Here is a 21,234-nt window from a genome sequence, read left to right as displayed (position 1 = left end):
GGCAATTTCTTTGTCCCTTTCTTTATGTTTGTAACTCAAAACTGTTATGGAAATAGTATCTATGGATTAAGAATAAATCATCACAGTGGTAAGACTGACTATTGAACTAAGTCTGCTGTTTTCCTTCTCTCTGAATAAGAAGAAAACACCTTCAAGTTAGGCCAATACTATTTAAAGGAAGAGGACCTTTTCCTCTTCCCAAAAGCTATCTTATTCATGTTTTGGTTTTTCTCTTCTGAAGAACACACTGCTTTAATTTCACTAGTAATTTTTTTGGCACTCTGGGACTGCCTGATCAACTGTGTGACCTCTCTGCATCTGAATACTATATTTTTGTTTAAGATTGGTTATTGTTAGGGAATATCACTGTTTACTCTTAAGTATCTTCTTTACCTCTGAAAAGTTGGTTTAGGAATGCTCTCTGGGGATGAGTGAGAACCTCAGTATAGAGTCCCAAGTCAGGGTTTCCTCCCTTGTAACTGGTACGCCTGAGAATATTGGTGTCTTTCGTGTGATTGCTTTTTCTGGTTTTATCTTGGCCCTTTCCCTGTTAAGCAGCTCAGATCGAATGCCTTGTGTTTCCTTGTGAACTCTCAGAGACAACAGTGGTGTAACTTAAAAGATTAAACTTCTCTTCCTTTGACCCTCTACCAATCCATGTTATTCAAAACCTAAAAAAATTGCTTTCGTTCCTAGACGCAAATCCCATATCTCCTTCCCTAGAAGACGATCTTCCCCTGTCAGGAGAGAGAGAAAGCGCAGTCATTCTCGATCTCCCCGTCACAGAACCAAGAGCCGGGAGTCCTTTCCTGCTCCAGAAAAGAAGGAAAAACTCCAGAGCTCCCAGAACCTTCAGTGGAAAGTAAAGAACCTTCAGTACAAGAGGCCACATCTACAAGGCAAGTACATAAAAGTTCATTTATAAATAATCACAATTTTAGATTGTTGATAGTTCCTGCCATTATGACATCTCTGATACTAGATATTGTGGTGGCACATGCCTGTAATCCCAGCTACACTAGAGGCTAACACAGGAAGATCATAAATTTGAGGCAAGCCTGGACAATTCAGCAAGCAAGATCATGCTCAAAATAAAAATAAGGACTGGGGATGTAGTACATTTTCCTGTTGTGCTTAGTCATAGGTTCAGTCCCCAGTATGGAAGAAATGTTTGCCTTTTATATTTTTAAAATGACTGTTGGCTTGTTGAAATTGCATACGTTATAAGGAAAATGCCTCAAAGGTGACCACTATATGTTGGTTGTGTTGTTTTGTTGTACATTGTTTTACAGTGTGTTTTTTATACTATAATTTATTTTCTCAACCTATTGTAAATACCTTTCAGTTTTTTCCTTTTTTTTTTTTTTTTTAATTGTGATTAGAATTTTTTTTTTTTTGGGGGGGGGGGTGCTGGGGATCAAACCCAGAGCCTTGTGCTTATAAGGCAAGCACTCTATCGACTGAGCTATCTCCCCAGCCCCATGGTTACAATTATTAATCACTGCCTGTGATCCCAGCAACTTGTGATTCTGAGACAGAAGGATCAGGATCACAAGTTCAAGCCCATCCTCGACAATTTAGCAAGATCCTGTCTCAAGATAAATAAAAACAGCTGGGGATGTAGCTCAGTGGTAGAGCACCCCTGGGTTCAGTCCCCAGCACCAAAAAAGAAAGAAAAGAAAAAAAAAATTGTCGCTTATTGAGTTCTACTGATAGGTACAGGTTTTTGGGGGCCAGAGAGAAGTCTTTGCTAACTTCAAAAACCTTATTATGCCCTATTGACTTAACAAGTAGAAGAGGAAAAAAATAAACTTTTGTTTCCACAGTGACATCCTGAAAGTTCCCAAGCCTGAACCTATACCAGAGCCTAAAGAACCTTCTCCAGAAAAAAATTCCAAAAAAGAAAAGGAGAAGGAAAGACTCGACCAAGATCTCGGTCCACGTTCCAAATCAAGATCACTGACGCGTTCTCGGTCTCCTTCTCACAACGCGACCAAGACGGCGCCATAGGTCCCGATCAAGGTGAAGTGGAGAGGCCATAAGATCAGGATAGATTTTTAGGTTGTATGTGCTGTTTCCCAGGTAGAATCATGTAAAACAATATTAAAGTAGTGAGAATGTTCAGTACAAATGTTATTCTTTGGATTTACACTTGGAGATTGAAGACACTTTTTCTGTGTACCATAAAAGTCTATATGAATGAAAGATGTAACAGTCGAAATTCTTTTGTTTTTTAATGTGGCTATTGGGAAAAATTGTCGAGGAATTCTTTGCTCCAGATTTATTCAGGGTCTAATTCTGTCTGTTATGACAGATCATATTCACCTAGAAGGCGGCCAAGCCCAAGAAGGCGGCCATCTCCTCGAAGAAGAACTCCGCCAAGACGAATGCCTCCTCCACCAAGGCACAGAAGGAGTAGATCTCCAGTGAGACGGTCAGTGTTGCTCTAATTTGAAAGTGTCGAGTGTTTGACGCTTCAGTATGATCTTTGAGAATAATTTCAGGATCATCCTTCTTACTAAAAGAAAGATCTCATAAGTGATATTAGATGTCTTCTAAATAGCCACTTGCATTTGAAGCATAATGCTGTTTGAGCTGTGAAATACGTCTATTTAAATATTGGGAGAAAAAAAAAAAAAAACAAATTCACCTCTTGCTGAAACTTAAATTCTTACCCTTTAGGATTTTACTAAGAAATTCTACCAAGTAAGAGAATTGGTCTTCCATTTGACTTGTAACTTGTGAAAAGTAGCTGAGTATAGGGGCCAGTAAGCTACTTTTTACCAGTTTTAAAATAATCCATTCATTATTATGCTTTAATTTTTTAACATGATTTTGTTTCTCATTATACAGGTGATGGGATAAACTGTAAATAGTTCAAACAAATAAAAATTAAACATTCCCATAATCCCATTTCGTTGATATTTGAAGTTTGCTGTTTGACTAGTTAAGAAAAATCTAACCCTGCCAGTGTTCTTTGTCCTGAATAATCCTAAAAAAGCCTAAGGGTAAAATTTTTAGATTTTGAATTTATTACTAACAAAAAGATTGACTAGGTCTGTCCAAAATAGAGGCCTGGAACACTGTTAGCAGAGTTTTGCTGCCTTCTTAATAATACATGTTGCCTGTTTTTGAAAGGAACTGTGATGACTAAACTTCAGGTTGTACTTCAGATAGGTTGGGGTGTTTTGTTTTGGTTTTTGGTTCTAGGGATTGAACCCAGGGTCTTAAGCATGCTATAAGCACATGCTCTACCACTAAGCTGCATTCCCCCAGCCCTGGATAGAATTTTTTTTATGTCCAAATAAGGTTTCTTTCAGGGAACCAAATCAACTTGGAAATAAAGAAGGATAACGTCAAGTAATCTCTGTAGTCAGCTTTTTTGTAGGTCTATACACACAGAAACACATGTACATATACGTAAGTATAGATACATATATATCTGTGTGTGTATATATATTTGTATATATTGAGCAGTGAGTTCTCAAGGTGTATGGAATAATTATTACTAATCTTAAAGATTACAGAATTGGTGTTAATGCTTAGAGGTGAGACCAGTGAGTAAAATTTGGTCAGTCATTTTAGGCATTGCACTTTTCTTTAACACATACGGAATACTGGTGCTTTCTAGTGTAACATAGTGGAAACAGCTATTTCTTGTAATTGGAGTTTTGCAAACAGCATGTTTTGATTGTGCTTACTAAGCCATTTAGCAGTCAGAGTATTTTGCAGATTGTGTAAGATTCCCTTTCAGCCAGTTTTTATCTCACACTTAAGGTAGGGTTTCTTTTTTTCAGGTTCTCAGGAATTCTTCTGCCAAAGGTGAATTCTGCAGGTACACATAATTGCACAGAACTTACCACAGACTTTGCCGCAGAATTCGAGAGGCCCTGCTTCTAAGTTTATGTAGCTAAATGAATTCCTAATTGTGCACTTTTTTTTTAATGCAACTTAAAGGTTGCCTTACTTTGTGTTATTAAATGAAAAATACTTTGCAGTCCAATTTTGTATGCAAACTCCAAAACACCAGTATTGATCCTAAGGAAGAAAGTGGCTGGTTGGTTATTGTTATAACATTGAACATGACAAGTTTTATGACTGGAGGGACAACTCCAACAGAAGCATTTATCAGAATAAGTTATTTCTATTTAATCTTAGAACTAGCTGTTTCCTGTTCTAGGTTATTTTGTTTCTCATTATTTTTGACTCATTTGTGTACTTAGCTACATAAACTCAAAAGTTGGATAAAAGTAGATGTATTTTTATGTAAATCATACGTACCTATAAGGTCATTCTTTATTAAGTGTGCAGTTTGTGAATATAAATACTTTATTCCACAGAAGAAGGCGTTCATCAGCATCCTTGTCTGGGAGTAGCTCATCATCCTCTTCATCTCGTTCCCGATCCCCACCAAAGAAGCCTCCCAAGAGGACATCTAGCCCCCCTCGAAAAACTCGTAGGTTATCTCCTTCAGCGAGTCCTCCTCGGAGAAGACACAGGCCATCACCTCCAGCAACTCCACCACCAAAAACTCGTCATTCCCCAACACCCCAGCAGTCAAATCGTACAAGAAAAAGTCGTGTGTCTGTGTCCCCAGGGAGAACTTCAGGTAAAGGTAAAAATCAAACACAAAAACATTATGTTCTCTCTTTGGCTACTCAGAGCATACGTCTCCCACTCGGTCTCAAAGTGTGAGTAGCTGGGTAGTAATTTGTGATGTTCTTTGTAAATTTGTTAATAGGTTAAGTTTTTGTTCTTACCCTTTCATGCTTTAAATTCTTGGGATTTGTCGAAATAGAGATTTCATGTAAAGGCAGTTTGTTTTCAGGAATGCCTTCTGGCATTGAGCAGGTGGAGAAATATATCACTAGCTGTGGGCTATTGGAAATGGAATAACTAGTTGAAGTGTTGTGACTGATCAGGGTTCATTTTATTACTCTTGAGACCAGTTAACTTTTTCCCTAAAGATTTTTCATTTGAGGGCTAGGGGTGTAGCTCAGTTGGTAGAGTGCTTGCGTCACAAGCCCAAGGCCCTGGGTTCAATCCCCGGTACCACCCAAAAAAAAAAAAAAAAAAAGATTTTTCATTTGATATCTTATTTGAAAACTTTGTATTCTGCCTTAATTCTTGGGCCACATTGTGCTCCCATGGGAAGGACATGGTATCCTTTTAAAGGCTGATTTGTTTTTTAAATTTAGGCTCTAGGCAAGGTTCTTTGGAGTGTTGTCCTTGCTTTATTTCTCCAGATTTCTATGAGGAATTTATGATCTGTTTTTCTGCCAGGCAAGTAGAATGCTATTTTAGTCTGAGTGAAGGTTGTGGTTTGTTGGGGTTTATTCTTTTTGCATTAAATACACAACTCTAGGATCCATTTGAATTATGCTTAGGGCTGGAATGATATAGTCAGCCTAACAGGTGAGTAGAAGGAGGGTGGGGAAGATTGTAAAATCTCCTTCAGTGATTGAATTTTTAAAAATTCTTTTTAGCTATACATGACAGTAGAATGTATTTTGACATCGTACATACATGGAGTATAACTTCTTGTCCTTATGGTTGTGCATGATGTGGAGTTGCACTGGTTGTGTATTTATATGTGAACAAAGGAAAGTTATGTCCATTTCATTTTACTGTCTTCCCATTCCCACCCCTTCTCCTTCCACCCCATCCCACCCCCCTCCCACAGTCTGGTGAACCTACCCTCCTCCTATTGTGAATGAGCATTTGCATATCAGAGAGAACATTTGACTTTGGGGGTTGGGGGATTAACTTATTTCACTCAACATGATAACCTCCAATTCTGTCCATTTACTGACAGTTACCGTAATTCCATTCTTCCTTGTGGCTGAGTAATATTCCATTGTGTATATGTACATTTTCTTTATCCATTCATCTCTTGAAGGGCATGCAGGTTGGTTCCATAGCTTGGCTATTGTGAATTGAACAGCAACTGGATATTAAGGAACAATCTTCTGGGTTACCATATATTAAGGTTCTGATCACATTGAAAAATTTCAGATTAGAAACAAATGGGATGGACAAAAATTTCACTGTGTATGTTAATGAATTTCATAAGCCCAGGGTTTCTAGTAGGCTACCCTGCTGGTGTATCTTGATATCACATCACCTCCCTACACTGTGCAGTATGGTGATATATAGAAAGGCTAATTTTGCTGTACATTTTTTTGACTTCTATGAAAACACAGGCATATAGACTATCAGAGTGGAAGGAGCATCAGCAAATAATGGCAATCCACAAAAAAGTAATGTGTAGAGTATTTTCAGATTTTGACATCAAGTTGTCAAGTTACTTTGGTGACAGTAAATGCAGTGTAGTTAAATGCAGTGTAAATGCAGTGTAGTTGTTAAAGTGTGGGAGGGGGCATAAACACCATATTTTTGTTCAGAATTGGGATAATGTCAGTCTATCCATAATTTCTGGTTACCATGTCCAAATCTGATGCTTATTGCCTGGGCCCGTTTTGTCTTTTTGTGTAAAGTTTTCTTTGTTTGGAGCCAGAATGCTCTCTAGGGAAAGAATATAAATGATTCTTACTATTCCTTTGCTAAAGCACAACAAGTTAATGGTGTTTCCATTGACATCATATAGCCAAAGAGTTATAAAAGGACTGAACGGGACTAAGTCCTGGTTAAAATAGAATAATTAAGAATTATCAGTTACCTTTTTGAAGGCATGCACAGGCGCTGTCCTCCTGTGTTTTGGCATAGGCTTTTTGCATACAAGACACAGTGAATACATGCACGGGAGAGACAAGAAGTAAGTCTTAGTGGAGGACAAGGGACTGGTTGTTTTCCTTTGGTTTCTGGAACAGGGCCTACTGGTCCAAACAGAATGCAGGCAAACCAGACATTGTGGGCACCGTTGTCAGAGGCTTCCTTATTATGTCCACTAAAAATGAATATTGGTTTAAGCTGCTTGGAAATAAGCTTTTATTCTGTATTAAAATAATTCCTATCCTCTGATGAAATGTGAGTTAGGAGAGGACTTAGTGATGGCCATTTAAACAGGTTCTCAAGTTAAATGACATGGTCAAGTCAACCAACCAGGAAAACAGTTTAAGTTTTCATTCCCAGTTAAGTAATAAATACTTTGCCCAACTTTCCTACTCCCATATGCCTCTTTGATTGCTGAAGGAAGGAGATGGAGGGCAGGGTGAATTTATTCAGCTTCTGTATCATTCCTTCATTTCAGTTTCTGTGGACAATTAGAGCAGTGATACCATTGAAATGCAATGGAGTTCACGTTTGTATTTCATGTAGCAGTCAGTAATCAGGGCCCTGGTTCTCTGCTGTTGATATTGGGGGCCAGTGAAGTGAGAGGGAGCAAAGAAAAGTGTTTTGGGGAATTGAGGGTAAATTATTTGGAGTAAAATACAGAGTTTCATCTGAAGGGGTCTTAGAGAAACGTTTTATAATCAGTGGCTTGTCATGGGTAAATTGGAATTATCTTAATACGTAAAATAATGCTTTATTCAGTGAGGTAATCTTGACAAGGTCTATTTATACCTGTGGGGATGGTAATTTGAGTAAATCAATTTAGACATCAGAGTTATGCTCTGTAGACATTTAATGATTATTTTACTATTTCTGGCTACAGAGTGACTTTAGAAGTGATCATTTGGGTAAGTCTGAGAAATTAATAATTAATAGAACTGGTAAAGTAAATTTAAAATTCCAGTTTTAGAGTTGCCTCTTAGATTTTTGTCTTCATGGTAGAATGATTTTTGCTTCTTGGATACTTAGGGTAAAACATCATTGACATAGCAAAGTAGATGGTATAAAAATCTAAAAAAATAAACCGAGAACATTATTATTTATAATATTAATGCTGCTGTGATTCAGTCATACGAGATAGGAGTAGATACTGGATGATATAAATATTAACAATTTAACAGGATTTTAGTTAGCCAAGTCATTAATGAGAGAATGAGTTGGACTCCAAATGTCTTATTTCCATTGGGGGCAAAAATGTTAGTTTAGTTATATTATTTAGTAAGCAGGCATTTCCCCACCATCTTGCAAACAACCACATTTTAAATGTTTCTTGAGAAAAATGCATTCTTAAATCCAGCCAACTCATTTCCAAAACAAGTTTTGAAACCAAGTTTTTTCCAGGGTGGTTACTTGGTCATGTGGCTTTATGGATAACTAAATTCCTAATAAGTTCAGGAATTGAGGATTAACTGATACTTAAAAGTGGAGTATGTGGACTAGAATATAGCCTCCAAATAGTAACTATTCTTTGAATTTAGTAGTTAAAATTTGAGTTTTTTAAAATACAAGTTTTGATACATTTTTTTCCATCCTTCCTCCCATAATATATGATAACTGATTAGGTGCTAACCATTCTTTCCCAATTCAGTAGTCAGTCCACATGGCTTATTAGATATAATCATTAATAAAATTCTCATTGAGAGAGGTAATTTCTAGTTTGACTTTAAAAAGCTAGATTACTGTTACATAACTAGTTCTCTAAGTTATTGCCCCTTGAAGTGAGCCATTACAGAATTCTAAACGTGTCTTAGATGTAGTGGCATTCTGGGTCAAACATCCCATGGTGATTGCATTCATCACATAAAACAGGTTAAGAATCCTGAGGGGATCATATTGTCTATAGATTTATTTCTTAGAGGGATTTTATCAAATGGTGTTTCAAGTTTATCTGGTAATTCAGTGATTATATCTATATATAATTATGATTTTGGTTGTAGCATGGATGGATATTTTAAGCAGAAATAGGAGTCCTGATGTCTTGAAAAGAGAATCTTGGGTTCATACTCTAGCTCACATAAATTGTCTCTAACTTGTGAAGTTACCTCGAGCCTCAAGTTTCCTTTTTAAAGTGGAGCAGAGGAGTAGAGAGGATGTGATAATAGCAGCATTGTTAACAGTATGTATAATGCAGCAACTTTACAAAAGATAGTTTTCATAGTTTTCCACAATGTTGGTAAAAGTTCATTGGATAATTCATAGAACGCCTACTACTTTAGGTATAGAGCTGGTTTTGTGTTTTCTCTTTTTCCTAATTCTTTGGAAAGAATCCTCCAATCTTAGTATAATCTTAGTATTTGATAATTTTGTTATTGTGAAGATTTTATGCTACATAAAGAGTCCTTAGACTATTGGGTGGCCATTCATTTCTCATTTCCAGACCCAAGTGTCTTTTTCAGCCAAACTTTAATTGGTCTTATTTCTTAATCATTTATCATCTTTATTGCTTTTTTGAACCTCCCAACTATACTGGTTTTTTGAAAGCTTTTATATTAATGAGATCTCCAATGTGTGTGTGTTAGTTGTGGGGCTCAAGTAACACATATAGAGGTTTACTTTCCTGATTTTGAAACTATATATAGCATAAATCTTGTTCTACTTTACAGGAGCTCTAAATTTTTTTATTATTATTATTTTTATTTAATTAGTTTTTTTAACCATGGGTTTCTCTTGAGAGAATCTTACAGTTTGGAATTTGTAGAAATTTTTCAGTCTTTTCATTAAACATTTAAAAATTCCTCTTCATCTCAGATAATGACAAGGTCCTACAGAAATTTATAAGTTCTTAGTAAATTCTTTTCGTTAATAGTCATAGCTATACTTTGTACCATTAAGGTTTCTTATGTTATCTTTTTTATTGAAAGCTTTTTTTCCGCTTATTTTTTAGTGACAAAACATAAAGGTACTGAGAAAAGAGAGTCACCTTCACCAGCACCAAAGCCTAGAAAAGTAGAGTTATCTGAATCAGGTAAGTTTTGTAAGTGGTTTTTTTAAAAGCTGATTTTGCCTTTTTTTGCAAATCTGGTCCTTCGTCTGGTAGAAGGGAATGACTAATGATACAGTATATGGTTTGGGAAGAACTAAGACTCAAGTCAGACAATTAACTACTTTTTGTTTGTTTTATTTAATTCTTCTGGGTCTCATTTTTTTTCATCTCTGAGATGGGAATAATGTAGGGTTTTTGTTTTATTTTGTTTTGTTTTTTTACAGTTAATTGAAATAAAGTTTGTAAAATGCTCGGCACCCAACCTGACCTGTAATAAATGCTTAACTAAGTTTATTTTGAATAGTTAGCTGTATTGCTTGACCTAGCCAGTTAAAAGTTTGAGAAACTTTTCCTATTCAAATATGTCAGACTATCTGTATGCATGACTAAAGAAGCACTTTCTAAATGCATCCATCTTTCAGAAGAAGATAAAGGTGGCAAAATGGCTGCAGCAGATTCTGTGCAGCAGAGACGCCAATACAGACGACAGAACCAGCAGTCTTCTTCTGGTATGGCTGTTGACTGATTTTTTTTTTTTTTTTTTTTACCTGCCTCTCTCTCTCTTTGAGAAAAAAATACTTCAGAAATAAACAGTCATTAGTGTGTAGTGATTGTACTTAAAAATTTGTGCTCTCATCAAAACCTTTGGGAGCAGCGTTGCCTGTCTCTTTCTCCCTCAGTTGTACATTGTTAAAACTTAATTTTTAAGTTGTTATAAAAGTGATGGATTTGGCCCAGTGTGGTGGTGCATGCCTATAATCCCAGCAACTTAGGAGGCTGAGCACGATGATCACAAGTTCGAGGCCATCCTCGGCAACTTTGAGACCCTGTCTCAAAATTAAAAGGGCTGTGGATGTAGCTCAGTGGTAAAGTAATAGGTCTGATTGGGAGTATAGCTAGGTAGAGGATGTGCAAAGACCTGGGTTCAATCCCCAGCACCGAATCAAATAGAAAAGGTAATAGATCCTCTTTAGAGTGTGGTAATATAATAGATGCTAGGCACTGCAGCCTATGCCTGTAATCCCAGCTACTCAGGAGGCTGAGTAATTAAGAGTTCAAACATAGTCTGGGCAACGTACCAGAACCTTGTCCCAAAAGGTAAAAAGTAGTACAGCAGAAAACAGGTATAAAATTGGAGAAGTATAATTTTTTTCTTAATTCCCCAGTCTTACCACCAAATACTCAGAATGTTTTTGTGCATGTGTAGATATCTTTGGCTTAAAAGAGAGGGTGGCCTGGTGTACATCTGGATCCTGTAGTCTTTGAGTCTGCTTCATTCTTTTGCTACCTGTAGTGTTTTGGTTTTAGTTTGTGTGGCCTTAAAATTGTTGAGAAAGCGTTCTACTTCTGACCACATCCCCAGTCCTTTTTATTTTGGGACAGGCTCTCCCTAAATTGACAAGACTCCCCCTCTGATTACAATCCTCCTGCCTTAACCTCCTGAGAAGCTGGGATTATAGGCATGTATCACTATGCCCAGTCAGCCACAGTGTTTTTTATAAGTATGTACCATAAGTTATTGAGCTGTTTGCTTATTTGTTTGAACATTAGGTTTTTATTGTGGTTGCCTTTTGTGTGTGTGTATACTTATATATCTGTAATTAGAATTGTTGGATTAAAAAATACGTATGGAAACAGGTTCTTTAAATGCCAGATGCTATATTATTTTAGCTTATATAGTGTTTGTGACTTAGTCTAGGCACTGTCTTTGCTTTTCGTTTACAGAATGGAAACAAAACCATCCACAGTTGGCATAAAGTGCTTTGAGTAACAAGAATCAATTTATTGTCTGTGGAAAATCACAACTTTTAAAATAGCTTTATTTATTTTTATGTGGTGCTGAGGATCAGCCCAGGTGCCTCATATATGCTGTGAGTGCTCTGCCTCTGGCCACAACCCAGCCCCAAATCACTTTTTTTTTTTTTTTTTTTTTTTTTGGTACTGGGGATGAACCCAGGGGCATTTAACCACTGAGCCACATCCCCAGCCCCCCAAATCACTTTCTTAGAGACACATTTGTAGTTTTGATCGGATTGTGCACTATGGAAATGATTTATATGTTGATGAATACTTCATTAGGCCTGTCTTTGAAGTCATTGAGTGTATGTTGATATCGTCTGACACAGAATGTATCTATATGCTTGTTTACCCTAGATTCAGAAAACCTAGCACGCTCTTTTAAGCACAGGCCTATATAATTTTTTCTTTTACTGTGTAATTATAGACTCTGGCTCCTCCTCCTCCTCAGAAGATGAGCAACCCAAGAGATCCCACGTAAAGAATGGTGAGGTAGGCAGGCGGCGGAGACATTTCCCCTTCTCGGAGTGCCTCTCCTTCACCACGAAAGCGCCAGAAAGAGACTTCCCCTCGGTAACAACTTGTCTTGAATGGTCTTCCTGATGTTCTGTAGCTGTGATGAAAGTTCATGATTTAAGGGTGGGCTATGGGATTACTTTAACATTTGGTTCAGTCCTTCATTATCAACAACTTTGAGGAGGTGGTTGGAATTTTATTTGAAATTTAGGTTTTTGGGACACCCCCACCATTCATGGTAGTAACTAATATTAATACGAACTGGGTAAATTATGAGTCACTGTATCATACATAGGCATGACTAGAGAAGCATAAACAAGTTAAATCTAGCATTAATTCCTGAACATTTTTAAAATGTCTCCTCATCAGGGGTTAACTCCATCAAAGTAATAATTTAGTGAATGGAATCTGACATTTTTTTTTCTCCACTGCTCTCAGATGCAGATGGGAAAGCGATGGCAATCGCCAGTGACTAAAAGGTTGGTTAGGACGCTGCTTTGTAAATTAGGAGCACTACCAAAAGTTTAGTGACTTAGATTCCTATTTAGGTGACATATCTGTTCTTAAATATGTAGTGCACTGTGGAAAAGTTATTAAGCTGTTTTAGGTGTGGTTTTCTTTTTTAACATGAAAGATGAATGTTGGAATTGTACCTGAATTTAAATTTTGAATATCTGGTTACCACTCTTTGGTGGTAATTTCAATCAAGGCGCACACAGTTTTGGCAATATATGGGTATTTTCTAAGAGAGAGGATAATACCCTCAGATTTAGTGGTGGAGGACTTTGTGGTGACTTAAAGCAAGAAAACTTAGGGAGAAGCTAAAAATACTAAAAGTTAATGTAAGGGCTTGGCCGTGTTCAGTTTCCAGAAGTAGAAAGGTAGATCACATAGCTGATTATCAGTGTTTATGTGGCCACAAAATTATAATATTTTAGAGAATCAAATCATATAGAAAAATCTAAGAACATAAAGGCCTGAATGTGGCAAAGTGAGTTCCTTAGGATCATAAAGTGATGTCATAATATTCTGTCTGAACCAGTGTTCTGCTTTTGGGGTCCTTAGTTACCATTGAATTTCTAAGTACAGATTGGATATTTTTATGCAAAATGATTGGGACTAGAGGTGTTTCTGATTTTGCACTATTTGCATAGACTTTACCAGTTGAGCATTTTCAATTCAAAACTGTGAAGTTCAAAACTTTTCGAGTACCACGAGGTACTCAGTTTCAGATTTTGAAGCTGTTTTCAGATAAGGGATGCTCATCTTGTATTTATTCTTGGTGAAATTTGAGTGTACTCTTTATACACCTCAGACTTTGAAAGATGGGTTATTTTAGGTAATCTCATTAATAAAGTGTGTTTTGGATGGAGCAAAAGCAGTATAAATTTCTGCTATAGAGGAAACTAGTCTAAAGAAAGATGATTGGATGTAAAATATTTTACTATATAGTGACTTGTGGCTTCTGTGACATTGCTAGCACAATTAATAAAAATTGTTTTAAAGAATTAAGTTAGTAGTAGGATTCCTCCATTATGATACTACTTTCTGTTATAGAAAAAGAGTCCTCACAACAGTGCACTCAAAACTAATGTTTATTCCTTGATCTAGTATGATCTTGTTTTGTTCTGGGGAAAAAAAGATATTTTAGCTGGATGTGGTTGCGCTCACCTGGAATCCCATCTACTCAGGAGGTTGGAGGCCTCTGTATTTTTTATTTCAAGGTAGGGTCTTAGGTTGCCAAAGCTGACCTTGGACTTGGGGTTCTCCTACATCAGCCCCCCAAGTTGCTGGGATTACAGGTATGTGAAACCACCCCTAATACTACTAATAATAGTAATATTACTTACTAGAGTACATTGAGGTCAGCCTGAGAAATGTAAAGACCTTCTCTCACAATCAAATGAAAAGGGCTAGAGATAGAATTCAGAGGTAGAACACCCCTGAATTCAGTTCCCAATGCTGCAATCAGTTTATCTACCTTCAGCTGTCTAGGATTTAGAGATGAAAGAATAATTACTTGGAATTGTCCTTCAGTGTCATATTTTGGGAGAGGAGACATAGCCTGGTTTGAATATTTTATATGTAAAGTGTTAGTCCCTACAAACCAGAAGCAAATTTAAATTGGAAATTAAATTTAATAATGAATTTCAGGATTTTTTTCCTATTAAGGAAAATCAAGACCTAATAAACTTTAGAATCTAATTATAGATTTATAAGAAACCTCAATCCTACCCTAAACAAAAAATTTAAGAACTGATTACTTAGACAATTTTGTATGTATGTATACATTGACTAAAAAAAAAAACAAACTTGCTTTCTGGAATATATTTTATTATGTCTTTTAAGATAGCTGTTACTTGCTATATTTTTAGTTTTCATGTGTGCCATTTTGCATTGGTTAACTGTAACAGAGCTCAAAATTAAGGTTTATGTGATTCTCAATTGCATTTTAACCATACAAATCTAAAATTTTAGATTTTAACTGAATATAGCTTTAGTGCTTAGGCAGTTTTTGTCCTTGGAATAGTGTTGTTAGATAGTAGTGTACAACTCTTGAACAGTGGGGATATATTTTTTTAAATTAAGAATGAGAGCGGTGATCCCTGAATCTTGGGTCTTAAGCCATGCCTTATTGGGGAGTTGTAAAGTAGTGCCTAACAAGGAATCAAAATCACCTGGAGATCTTTTTCAGCAAACACCTGGTTTTATTTAGCCCATTCCTTGTGGGCATAAATCTCACAGTTGTATTTCACAAAGGATTGTTTTGTGCATCCCAATTAAAAAGGAGGCACTCTGAACAGTTTTTGCAAACATTTTCCACCGGTGTCATGTTATGAATATTTTATGGTGTAACTTAGAGCACGTCTTTTATATCTGAAGTATAGTTCACAATTCAATATTTGCCCTTACCACAAATGAAACACTGATGTTGAAAAAACACTGCTCCAGAACATGTAGTAACCAGGTGTTATCCTTGAGCTATGAGAACTGAAAGTTATGTCTTCTGGCACTTTATTATAATGCAACTGACTCCAAATTACTGCAAATCTTCTTGCTTTAGTGGTAGACGGAGGAGAAGTCCCTCCCCACCACCCCCAGAAGGCGACGCTCTCCTTCTCCTGCTCCTCCTCCTCGGCGGCGCAGATCTCCCACACCACCACCACGGCGAAGGTACTTTGTCAGATATGCTAGTGGAGTGCCTCAGATGTTTAGAACGTGGAAGTAGCTTGTTAAGTGGAATTGCTTAGCCAGTCATAAGAGACATGTTTTATGATTCATTTATATGAAAAGCGCTGGAACCACAAATACAGAAAGTAAAACAGGGTTAAAGAATGGGGTGGACTGGGAAATGTCACGTGGCATACGACTTTATGAATAAACTGAAACCATTGAATTTAATACCTGGTGAGATTTCAATAAAGATATTCATTTAAAGGTGGATGAAGTTATTACAGAGAGAAAATATTAACTTTACATATAGAACCTGAGCAAATGCCTCTTTAATCAATGTTGGCATCCTCATTAATACACATTGGTGGTCATGTGCCTTCTGGATACACCGTAATATTACTGACGAGTTATGCAGGACCATAGTCTAATTTGTTAGGAAATGTCTACACAAACCCAAATTGAAGGTCATTCTACAAAGTAAGTAACTAGCCAGAGGTGTTCTCTGTGATCCCAGTAGGTTGGAAGACTGAGGCAGAAGGATTACAAGTTCAAGTCCAGCCTTGGCAACTTACAAAATAAAAAGGGCTGAGGGTGTAGCTCTGGGTAGAGTGCCTCTGGGCACTCTACCCACCAGATAAATAATTCTTCAAAAATGTCAGTCAGCCAGGCATGGTGGCGCAAGCCAGTAATCCCAGTGGCTTGGGAAATTGAGGCCGGAGGATCACGAATTCAAAGCCAGCCTCAGCAACATCAGGCGCCACGCAACTCAGCGAGACCTTGTCTCTAAACAAAATAGGGGAAAGAGCTGGGAATGTGGCTCAGGGTTGAGTGGCTCCTGAGTTCATTCCTGGTACCCCCCCCCCCCAAAATGTCGGTCGTGAATTACTCAGGAACATATTGTAGAACTGGTGGGACTAAGGAGATCTAGAATCCTGGAACAGAAAAAGGACATTCAGTCGTCGAAAACAGGGGATTATTGAATTAGGTACTATGAGGTTAGTGTTGAGGTAGTTTTATGGTTTTGGTAATTTTTTATAGTTACATAAGATGTTACAATTGTAGCAGATTTTCACTAATTTTGTGACTCTCTGTAATCTAAAGTCACTTAAAATAAACAATCAGGACAAAAAACATTTTAATGACATACTTAAACACTAATAAGCAATATAATGGCTGGCTAACACTCTTCAGTTACGTGACAGGCAAAGGTTAGGTACTTTAGTTTACCTGTAGTCCTCAAGGTAACCTTGCTTGGTAAAAGATATTCCCCCTTTTAGATGAGGAAGTTACAGTCGGAGTAACTATACCAGGTGCTACAGTTAATCTGCACTCTGTCACATTGCCCGCAAAATGGTAAACCTATTTTGGGCGACAATTATTTTGATTTCAGTCTAAGGAACCAAGAGTAAATTACACAGTTGGACCTGAATGTTCAGTCTTACAAGTATAATTCCTAAGAGGCATATTAAGATTGTATAGAGTGAAGCATTAAGAGGAAGACCAGGCTGGGTGTTCACAAAGATACCTCTGCTAGCAATAGACCCACAAACCGAAAAGTGGTCTTTTTGATACAGAAAATGGGGGAATGTGTCTTTTTAGGGAGGTAGAGGTATCTTAAAGTTTGTGCAGTAACTCTGATTATTAGTACAGAATCTAGGATCCAGTTCAGAACAGAACATAACACAGGAGAACTCTTTAAAAAGCAGACTCTCTGAGTAATATGGCTATCAGTCAGTCCTGCTAATATGGAGTTACCTAGTTACATGGTGAGAACGATGTTCACACGTGACCCTAAGCAGTGCCAAAGGTTCTTTTCTCAAGAAACATTGATTTCTATAGATTGTATGAAGTGCTTGACATATTTAAATTCTTCCTGAAAATTACAGATTTCTCCATGAAGCAGGAGAAAGTCAAGAGATAACAGTAGACATGAGATAACAGAAATTTTGCTAATGTTTTTACTTTAAATGACACACAGGTATAGCTGTCCACTTACAAATACATTTTCTGCCCAGTGCTAATAACTATAGGGAGATAGTAACTACTGGTTTATCCCCCCCTGCCCCTTTTGATTTCCTGATCTGTTGGACCTTGTCGCTTACTGGGTGTGTGTTTCTCCTAGGACTCCTTCTCCTCCCCCTCGTCGGCGCTCACCTTCCCCAAGAAGATACTCTCCTCCAATACAGAGAGAATACTCTCCTTCTCCGCCTCCAAAGAGAAGAACAGCCATCCCCCCCACCCCCTCCTAAACGACGGGCATCTCCATCTCCACCACCAAAGCGCCGGGTCTCCCATTCTCCTCCTCCCAAACAGAGGAGCTCCCCAGTTACCAAGAGACGATCACCTTCTTTATCATCAAAGCATAGGAAAGGATCTTCTCCAAGCCGCTCTGCCCGGGAGGCCCGGTCACCACAACCAAACAAACGGCATTCTCCCTCACCACGGCCTCGAGCTCCTCAGACATCCTCAAGTCCTCCACCTGTTCGACGAGGAGCATCAGCGTCACCCCAAAGAAGGCAGTCCCCATCTCCAAGTACTAGGCCCATTAGGAGAGTCTCCAGGACTCCAGAACCTAAAAAGACAAAAAAGTAAAAATATTCTATGCTTTTTGGTTAGGAATATTTAGTTGCATAGCTCTTTATATGTGGAAATCCTCCCCCCACACCCCAAATTGAGAAGCTATAGAAAGGAGTAAGCTGTGAATACAAACTATTAAGGCATTATTGAGTACTATTCACAAATCCTTTTTCATTTCAGGATAGTTTCTTACAGCGTAAATTAGATGTCACAGGTTTTTGTTTAGCTCTTAGTATATTGGGGTTTTGAGCAGTGTGCTTCCAAGAGTATGTTCTGAAGTGATGCATAGAGCATTTCTTCCATGTGTATTTAACATTGGTAAAAGCCATTTTAAACCTGAAGAATTTGCACTACTTGTTTCATGTAGGAAGGATCATTAACAATGGAGGATTTGTGGGGCTTAAGACCTAGATGATGTAAATTTAATGTGCTAGGAGACTAAACTAGTGCTATGAAATGTTTAAGATCTGACCCAATTATATAGTGTAGTTGATTATTTTTCCTTACGGATAGATGTTTGTTGTCAGTGCTAAACATTTTATTTTGTTTTCTGCATCTAGGGCTGCCTCACCAAGCCCACAGTCCGTAAGAAGGGTCTCATCCTCCCGATCTGTCTCTGGATCTCCTGAGCCAGCAGCTAAAAAGCCCCCAGCACCTCCATCCCCAGTCCAGTCTCAGTCACCCTCAACTAACTGGTCACCAGCGGTACCGGTCAAAAAGGCTAAAAGCCCAACACCAAGCCCATCACCGGCCAGGGTTTGTATCTGAGTTGTTTTTGGACATCTTTTATAAATTTGGGTCTGGTCACTGTGAAGTAGAGAAAATATCAGTACTAAAATATTGGAGTTCAAACTCTTTCCTTACTTTGTGGGTCGTAAATCTAATCTTAGACAGGTTTCTATATTAAAGTCAGTGGTTAGAATTGATTGAATTGTGTAAGCCTGCTGGATTGTGAGGTGTTTTAAGTAATTGCTTAAAAACATGCAATTGTAAAAATTTATAGGGTTGGGGCTATAGCTTAATGCCCAGGGTTCAGTCTTATCACCAAAAGAAAAAAAAAAAAAAAAAAAAAGAGATTCGATTATAGCAGAAGCTGTCTTTTGCATATATTAATTTGGTATACAGATCTCTGGCATCATGATTGAACTTAGGGTTTGGGGGTTCATGGTGATGTGAAGCTCTGGCATTCAGTAAAGACCACACTTTGAATGTTGGATATTGGTCTTTTCCCAGCTTTAGTGGTCAGAACAGTCATTGTATTTTTCATTTTCAGTATATTATTCAATAAGGTACATGAAATGCTAAACAGTGATTATTTGCCTAGCTGTAGGCCATTCAGTGTTCTGAGTTTGTTCAAGGTTTAGGCTGAGGTTAAGCCATAATGTTCAATAGGTTCAATGTATTAAGTGCCTTTTCAGCTTGAATGTTTTCAACTTACAGTGGCCTTACAGCGTGTAGTAGGACATCAACCCATCATACATTGAGAAGTATCTGTATGTGCAGTTAAGAGGAACAAATCATTCCTTTTTAATGATAGGTGAGGTTAAACAGTGACTGGAAACATGGCACTTCACACAGATCTGTTATTAGTCTATAGCTGTTGCCATTTATTAAAAACCTTCTGCATGTCAGGCAAGGGTTGTGGGTGATTTAGTGATATTCCTTATTTCTGTTTCTTTCTGTGGTGCTAGGGATCAAACCCACAGCTTCATGGGTGCAGGCAAGTACTCTACTACCGAGCCACAGTTCTAGCCGCTGATATTTCTGTTCAGTCTTCAAGTTCAGGAGCTGGAAACCAGCTCATCTGTAATTAGCCCCCGACTTGTTTTAACTTTGGGGACCTTAAATCCTAAAATTTGGACTCCTGGCTTAAAGTTAGTTGGGGAAAATTTGTAAGAATCTGTTATCTTCAAACACATTTACTATTCTTAGAATTTGTGGAGTATACCTTTACTATCAGTGTGTCTCCTATCTCTAAGAGTAGCTTTCTTGGTGACAGTTGGCCTTCGGGCCTTTTTTTACTACCATGAAGCCTCTGAAATTTGGATATTTGTCCATTTAGGTGTTCCCTTGAGGAAGTAAAATGCTCGGTGGACATAATTTTTAACCAGATTGCTGTTATTTTTTTGGATTTCTAGAATTCAGATCAAGAAGGAGGCGGAAAGAAAAAGAAGAAAAAGAAGGACAAGAAACACAAAAAGGATAAGAAACACAAGAAGCACAAAAAACACAAGAAGGAAAAGGCTATGGCCGCAGCGGCTGCAGTGCCTGTGACCCCTGCAGCCGTTGCTGCTGCCACAACTACATCAGCACAGGAGGAACCTGAGGCAGCACCAGAGCCGAAGAAGGTACTTCTGACTACATTCTGCTTTGTGTACAGCTTAGTGAAATCATTCCATTTTTGAGAAGTAGCTAACTCATTTTTTCTAATTAGTTCCCTAACTGTTATTCATTTTCTTGGTGACCTGCCAAGAGTAAGAATTTGGTGGAACCAAGGATAAGGAACATAGTGGCTGCCAGAAAGTTTACTTTTTTTTTTTTTTTTTTTTTAAATACTTTCTGTGTGCTGGGGATTGAACCTGGTGCCTGCGTGTACTCTACCACTGAGCCAACCGTGCCCCCATTTTTTCTGAATAACTTAAAATTCATGTACCACATAGGTGACCAATTCATTTAAGTGTACAGCTCATGATTTTTAGTATATCCAGAGTTGTGCAGCCACATTATAATTCTGCTCTTTATTCAGTATTTCTCCCTCATGTCTCAGGACCTAACAGTGTGACCTTCTGGATTTTCAGGAGACTGAAAGCGAAGCTGAAGACAACCTTGATGACTTAGAAAAGCACCTGCGAGAAAAAGCCCTGAGATCCATGCGGAAGGCTCAAGTGTCCCCTCAGTCTTAGGTGGAAATGTTTGTTATGATGTAAATTTTATTTGGTTTGTACTCGATTCAATTTCAAAATTGCTAAAATGTGTTTGAGCTTTAGACTATAACATTTGTTGTAATAATTGCTAGGTTGAAGTTCACCATGTTAAAAAAAAAAAAAGGGCATGGATTTACATTGCAAAAGGTGTCCACAGTGTATTAGTGACATTCTTTCATTGACAGCTGACATAAATTCATTTAGAGTGAAATATTTTAAGCCAAAAAAAATCCCTTTTTTAAAAAAGGGGGTTTAAGTATTGTTGGCATTCTTATGGTTCCTTTAAACTCTCCTGGCTATTCCCACAGGTTTGTTTTTATTTTGTTTTTCTCTTTTTTGTTTTTTTTTTTTTTTTGTTTTTTTCTTTCTTTACTTTTTCTCATTTGAGTGTTAGCACCCATTTAAGTTATGCTTCCAACCTTGGTAGTGGTTTGTAAGCTTTCCCAGAAAAATAAGACCACTGTTGAACTA

The 21,234-nt window shown here is 37.6% G+C and overlaps 1 protein-coding gene across 1 annotated transcript in view; it reads left to right on the top strand.

Annotated features, from left to right (window-relative positions):
* Srrm1 (serine and arginine repetitive matrix 1) overlaps window positions 1-20,909 on the top strand; it is a 27,886-nt gene extending 6,977 nt beyond the window's left edge. The window contains 17 exon segments of the mRNA XM_047553894.1: window positions 787-824; window positions 827-899; window positions 1,827-1,986; window positions 1,988-2,022; window positions 2,315-2,434; window positions 4,341-4,609; window positions 9,677-9,757; window positions 10,198-10,284; window positions 12,000-12,085; window positions 12,087-12,145; window positions 15,153-15,184; window positions 15,187-15,262; window positions 17,385-17,490; window positions 17,492-17,850; window positions 18,400-18,595; window positions 19,978-20,187; window positions 20,638-20,909. Coding sequence (XP_047409850.1) covers window positions 787-824; window positions 827-899; window positions 1,827-1,986; window positions 1,988-2,022; window positions 2,315-2,434; window positions 4,341-4,609; window positions 9,677-9,757; window positions 10,198-10,284; window positions 12,000-12,085; window positions 12,087-12,145; window positions 15,153-15,184; window positions 15,187-15,262; window positions 17,385-17,490; window positions 17,492-17,850; window positions 18,400-18,595; window positions 19,978-20,187; window positions 20,638-20,742 — 2,092 coding nt within the window. The 3' untranslated portion in view covers window positions 20,743-20,909.
* Window positions 20,910-21,234: the final 325 nt, after the last annotated feature.

This window comes from Sciurus carolinensis, chromosome 1 (assembly GCF_902686445.1).
Source record: "Sciurus carolinensis chromosome 1, mSciCar1.2, whole genome shotgun sequence".
In the NCBI taxonomy this organism is placed as follows: domain Eukaryota; kingdom Metazoa; phylum Chordata; class Mammalia; order Rodentia; family Sciuridae; genus Sciurus; species Sciurus carolinensis.
Note: the sequence above shows the minus strand (reverse complement) of the source record. Positions and strands in the feature narration are given on the sequence as shown.